Source organism: Streptopelia decaocto (genome assembly GCF_964273445.1).
Source record: "Streptopelia decaocto genome assembly, contig: HAP1_SCAFFOLD_1459, whole genome shotgun sequence".
Lineage (NCBI taxonomy): Eukaryota > Metazoa > Chordata > Aves > Columbiformes > Columbidae > Streptopelia > Streptopelia decaocto.
Window position 1 is genome coordinate 1 of NW_028117326.1, and position 6,361 is coordinate 6,361.

Genomic DNA, 6,361 nt, shown 5'->3' on the forward strand with positions numbered 1-6,361 from the left:
AAAACACCCCATTTCCACCCCCCAAGGCCCCGTTCCCCCCCAAAACACCCATTTCCACCCTCCTAGGGCCCCATTTCCCCCCCAAAACACCCATTTCCACCCTCCTAGGGCCCCATTCCCCCCAAAACACCCCATTTCCACCCCCCAAGGCCCCGTTCCCCCCAAAACACCCCATTTCCACCCCCCCAAGGCCCCATTCCCCCCAAAACACCCCATTTCCACCCCCCAGGGCCCCATTCCCCCCAAAACACCCCATTTCCACCCCCCAAGGCTCTGTTCCCCCCAAAACACCCCATTTCCACCCCCCCAAGGCCCCACTTCCCCCAAAACACCCCATTTCCACCCCCCCAAGGCCCCATTCCCCCCAAAACACCCCATTTCCACCCTCCCAAGGCCCCATTCCCCCAAAACACCCCATTTCCACCCCCCCAGGGCCCCATTCCCCCCAAAACACCCCATTTCCACCCTCCCAAGGCCCCATTCCCCCCAAAACACCCCATTTCCACCCCCCCAGGGCCCCATTCCCCCCAAAACACCCCATTTCCACCCCCCCAGGGCCCCATTCCCCCCAAAACACCCCATTTCCACCCTCCCAAGGCCCCATTCCCCCAAAACACCCCATTTCCACCCCCCCAGGGCCCCATTCCCCCCAAAACACCCCATTTCCACCCCCCCCAAGGCTCTGTTCCCCCCAAAACACCCCATTTCCACCCCCCCAGGGCCCCACTTCCCCCAAAACACCCCATTTCCACCCCCCCCAGGGCTCCGTTCCCCCCAAAACACCCCATTTCTCCCCCATAACACCCCATTTCCACCCCCCAGGGCCCCATTCCCCCCAAAACACCCCATTTCCACCCCCAAGGCCCCAGTTTGCCCCCCACACCCCCCCAGGAGGCCCCGCTGCCCCCTCCCAAGGCCTCAATCCCCCCCACAACCCCCGTCAAGGCCCCGTTCCCCCCCCCAAGGCCTCACAAAGCCCCCAAACCCCCATCCCCGCCACCCCCCAGCCCGCCCCCCGTCTCATACACCACCCCTGACCCCCCCGCCCCCCCGTTCCCCCCCAATCCCGGTACCGGGACCCCCCGGTCCCGCCGCCCTCACTCCCAACCCGTTCACTTCCGCCTCGGCTGTCAACACCGCGCCGCGCTTTACGGCGCCGCCGTCGCAAAACCCGCCGCAGCCCCGCCCGCGGAGACTACAACTCCCAGCGTGCCCCGCGGCGCGCATGCGCAGCGGCGGCGGGAAAAAAGGGCGGGAAGAGCGTGAGGCGACGGGCGCGACGCGCGGGAATGGGCGGAATCGCCCCTTTTTCACCTCAAAACCGGAGGGATTGGGTCCGGGGGGGGGCGGGGACTGTGTGCTGGGGGGGGTGGGGGTGTCCGGGGCCCAATGGCGGGAGGGGCCGGCTGACCCTGTTCTGTCCCCCTCAGGGCGCCATGGGCAAGCGGAGGAGCGAGCAGCCGGCAGGTAATTAATGAGGGGGGGTAATTAATGAGGGGGGGTAATTAATGACACCGCCCCCTCCCCCGTTCCCACATTCTCCTTGACCCCCCCAGCTTCCCATTGTTCCAAACCCATGCAAAACGTCCCCTCGTGTCATGTGGAAAAACACAGGTTATTATGGGGATAAAGCACAAAAACAGGCGACTTTCGGCCAGCGGGTGCCGTGGGGGGAGCAGCACCCGCCATGGAGCCGTTTTTGGGTTTTTTCCTAAGATTAGTGAAGAAAAATAACCCAACCCCCACAAGCCAGGGGGTTTGGATGCGCTTGGTGCCCAAGTTGATTCTTTTCCCCCCTTAGAAGGAGCAGGCGGCGAATTCCACGGCCCCAAAACCAAACGGGGTCCTGGGGGCCATTCCGGAGACGGTTCGGACGGAACCGGCGACGCCAAAGCGACCCCAGCCATGGGACAGACGGACGGGCGCCGACAGACGGACGGGCGCCGACAGACGGACGGGCGCCGACAGACGGACGGGCACGGACAGACGGACGGGCACGGACAGACGGACCAGCACGGACAGACAACCGGCGGCAGCCCCGGCAGGTAACGGGTGAACACCCCGGGGTGGGGCCATCGCCGCGGCGCTCGCCGAACTCATCGTGTGGTTTCCAACAGCACGACCGGGGAGGCGGCTGCAGCGGGGGCGGCGCAGCCGGAGTCGCCCCAGCGGGTGGATTCGGTGCGTGAGGACGAGGAGGGCTCGGTGGATGAGGCGGCAGAGGATGCGCCGGGGCGGCACGGAGGCACCGGCGGCGCCGAAACGCAGACTCGCCGCAGAACGGGTGATGCTGGTGATGGTCCTGAGCGCCCCGGGGAGGCGGCCGGCGCAGCGATGGCTCTTCCTGGCGATACCGGCGCCGCCGGCGCTCACCGCCAAGCGGAGGGTGAACACGGCGAGTTGGGCGACACCGACCAAAACCAGGAACCGCCGGGCGCTGTAAACGCCGAAGGAGGCGAACGCGGCGCCGCATCCGAGCGGGCGGCGGGAGGAGAAACCCGGGGAAGCGGCGCCGAACAACCGCGGGCAACCGGGACGAGCGGCGCCGAATCCTGCGGCAGCGCGGAGCGTTTGGGGGCCCGCGCCCCGGCCACGGACACGGCGGGAGGAGCCGCCGGAGCGGAGAGCACCGGGAGAACGGCTGCAGAAGCCGCCGCCGGCCGGGAGGAGAGCGGAGCGGGAGGAGCCCCCTCGCCGGGCGCCGGTTCGGTGCCGGATCCGGCCGTCGCGGCTGGTGGGAGCCCCACGGGGGATGGTGAATGTGCCGTGGAGAGCACGGCCGGGAGGGACACGCAGCTCCCGCTTTGCTGCGAAGGGACGGCAGAGGTGGCGCCTGCGGTTACGGTGACACCGGTGCCCACTGGCACCGCAGAAGCGCCCGGTGTGGGCACCGGCACCGCAGAACCCACTGGCCTAGTCACCAGCACCGCAGAACCCACCAGCACCACAGACCCCCCTGGTGTGGGCACCGGCACCGCAGAACCCACTGGCCTAGTCACCAGCACCGCAGAACCCCCTGGTGCGGGCACCGGAACCACAGAACCCCCCAGCACCACAGAACCCCCTGGTATGGGCACCAGCACCATAGAATCTCCTGGCACCGCAGAAGCCCCCGGTGTGGGCACTGGCACTGCAGAACCCCCCGGCGTGGGCACCGGCACCACAGAACCCCCTGGTGCAGGCACCGGCACCACAGAACCCCCCGGCACCGTGGAACCCCCCGGCGTGGGCACCGGCACCACAGAACCCCCTGGTGCAGGCACCGGCACCACGGAACCCCCCGGCACCGTGGAACCCCCCGGCGTGGGCACCGGCACCACTGTTGGCGCAGACACCCCCCATGAGAGCCGTGTGACCGCGGAGCCGCTGCCCCCGCGGCCGGAGCTGCCGCCACTGCAGGTGAAGCCAAACGAAACCCCCGAGATACCAAATGACCCCCCCAAAATACCCGAAACACCAAAACAACCCCCCAAATTACCCAAACCAACCCCCTCAAACAGCAAAACAACCCCCCCAAAATGCCTGAAACACCAAAGCGAACACCAAACCCACCCCCCAAACCCCAAACCAACCCCTCCAAATGCCTGAAATAGCCTGTAAGGGGGAAGCCCCAAGTCTCTGCGAGGGGGGGGCAGGACTCGGGGTCCCCGTCACCCTTTGTCACCCACCCTTGTCCCCGCAGCCGCCCCCGGCCACCGAGCGGCACGACCCCGCAGAGCCGGCACCACCGGGACGGAGCCACAACCAGGAGCCGCCGCACAGGTGGGGGACAAGCCGGGCCCCCCCAGGGACCAAATCCTCGTTTTGGGTGCAAACCCCGCGTTTCGGTGAGTGAAAGGGGCTCGTTTGGCAGGGAGGACGCGACCGACGTCGTCTGCGGGCTCATCCTGGAGCTCTCCAACCTCAAGTAAGCGCCGGCGGCCGGATCCGGGTCCTTCGCGGTGCGGTCGGGGGGGTCCCGGCACCGCGGGGGGTGCCGTGGGTGCCATGGGGTGACACGGGTGTCCCCGCAGCCGCCTGGCCATGAGCACCCACCGCGGGCTGGAGACGCTGAGGAGGCCGAAGCCGCGGCAGAGCCGGCGGCCAGTGCCGGCGCACGCCAGGAGGCGGTGGAGGGAGACGTAGGGTGGGAGCCGAACGTGCAACTCAACCCTTTATTGCCGCAAATCGGTGTTTTTGCCATAAAACGGGGCAAAATAAACACCCTCCAACCCAGAACAGTGACATAACGGTTAACAAACAAACCGGTGCTGCTGGTGACCAGCGCCGCGCGGTGACAACCGGGGCACCGGCACCGCGTGGGGCACCGGCACCGCGTGGGGCACCGGCCGGCGCCGCCCTCAGCACCCACCACACTGAGCAAAAACCAACAAACTGCCCCAAAACCTGAAACCGAACCCAACCGCCAACGTCCTCGGCGCGGAGGTGCCGGTGAAACCGCCCTTGCCGGGGTTGCCGCTGGTTTCTTGGCTCCCGCCAAAGCGCCGCCCGGTCTGGCCAGTTGGGGGAGGAACCGGGGACCCGTCGCGGTGGGACGCGCCGTCCCGGGGCTTCATCCTCGGGGGGGCCTGGAACAGAAACCGGGAGCACCGCGCGCACCGGGCCGGCACCGCCGCTCCGGCCCTTCGTTAGCGCCAATTCCCTAACGAGCTCACCACCATCCCCTTCCCGGCTGTTCCCATCGCGGAGGCACCTGTGCTGGCAAGTGGCTTTGCCGTGGAAGCGGCTTTGCCGGGACGCGGCTTCGTGTGGCACCTACCGGCAAAGCCGCCGCCTCCCCGCGGCAACACTGTCCCCAAAAACCCCTTTTCCAGCCCCATTTCTGCCCCTTTGCGCCCAGTAACGCCGCCGTTACCTCCAGAACCGCCGACTACGGCTCCGTGTGGCACCTGCCGGCAAAGCCACTGCGCCCCAAAAACCCCCTTTCCCAGCCCAATTCCCGCACCCGCCGCCCTGTGCCGGCATTACCTGCAGTGCCGCCGGCCCCGTCGCGCCCCCGGCTACTTGTCGGCGTCGCCGCTCGCCCGTTTGCCGGCGCCGCCGCGCAGCGGGTGGGTGTACACCGAGGTGTAGCCGCGGCGCGTGAGCGGGCAGAAGCGCTTGGTGTGCGCGCGGTCCTGCGTGGCGCCGCACTGGGGGCACACGTAGCTGCGCAGCACCGGGCACAGGACGCGGCCGGCGGCGTCGCGCAGGCTGTGCCCGCCGTACACCTGCCGCGCCTCCCCGTTGTGCTTGCAGAAGGCGCACGAGGCTTTGCCGGACGGCGCCGGCGCCGGGTCCGCTCGCTCGGGTGCCGGCGGCTCGGTGCCGGCGCGCTCGGGCTCCGGTGGCGGCGCCGGTGACGCCAGCACGGCGCTCAGCCCCAGGTAGTCTCTCCACATGTCGAACGCCGGGCCCGGCTCCATCCGCGCCGCTGCCTGCTCGGGTTGTGCCGGTGGCCGCTCCGGTGGTGCCGGGAAGGGCCAATCGCCGCCGGTTCCTCCCCCGGAGGCCGCCGGAGCCGGCGCGTCTGCCCCGCCGGGAGGGGTGTCTGCGCCGCTTCCCCTCCCAAAGCCCGGCGGTCGTTACCAGGACCCCCCCCCGGGGGCACCGGGGACCCCCCGGGCACCAGGACCCCCTGGTTTTGTGACAGTAGCGTCACCAAAGCGGCCAGAAAGGCCTTTTTTGGGGGAAAAGCGGCGTTTGAAGTCCCACACAAACCTGTTGTTGGGCACTAAAACCTGAGTTACGTGGGAGACCCCCAAAGCCCGGCCTAAAGCTGCGCTTAGCGCAGGCCTGGGGGCTCTGCCCGGGTCCCCCACCCCCCGGCTCAATCACCCGCTAACGGCGGCTCAATCACCCACAACGACCCCGCAGCCGCCGCCTTTAGGGCAAAAAGCGGCGATTTGGGCGGCAGGCGGCGGTTACCGCGCCGAGGCTGCGGGGGGGGGGCCCGGTGTCCCGGTGTCCCCGCGGTGTCCCCCCGGCGTCCCCGGTGTCCCCGCGGTGTCCCGGTGTCCCCCCGGCTCCCCGGTGTCCCCGCGGTGTCCCCACGGTGTCCCCGCGGTGTCCCGGTGTCCCCCCGGCTCCCCGGTGTCCCCCCGGCTCCCCGGTGTCCCCGCGGTGTCCCCGGTGTCCCGGTGTCGCCACGGGGCACACGCAACGCTCGGTGGTTTCACCCACAGCCACAAACTCACCGACAGCGTTGAATGTTCCCCGGGGCGCCGTCGCGGCGGGAACCCCCCGGTGGCCCCCCCGCTGGCACCGGGACAGGCCCGTCCACGGAACGGGGGGGCGCTCCGGGGACCCCCTTAGGACCCCCCATGAAACCGGGACCCCCCCGGCCGCACCGGGACCCACCGACACCGGGATTCCCCCGCGG

The 6,361-nt window shown here is 69.2% G+C and overlaps 1 protein-coding gene across 1 annotated transcript; it reads right to left on the reverse strand.

Moving 5' to 3' along the window:
• Window positions 1-4,140: 4,140 nt before the first annotated feature.
• Window positions 4,141-5,928, reverse strand: NANOS3 (nanos C2HC-type zinc finger 3). Its single transcript, XM_082076487.1, has 2 exons — window positions 4,969-5,928; window positions 4,141-4,568 (listed from the first exon to the last, which is right to left on the reverse strand). The coding sequence occupies exon 1, from the start codon at window positions 5,403-5,405 to the stop codon at window positions 5,001-5,003; it is 405 nt and encodes a 134-aa protein (XP_081932613.1). The 5' UTR covers window positions 5,406-5,928; the 3' UTR covers window positions 4,141-4,568; window positions 4,969-5,000.
• Window positions 5,929-6,361: the final 433 nt, after the last annotated feature.

Coding starts and splice junctions, on each gene's coding strand:
- NANOS3 (XM_082076487.1), bottom strand. CDS start 5,405: ATGGAGCCGGGCCCGGCGTTCGACATGTGGAGAGACTACCTGGGGCTG.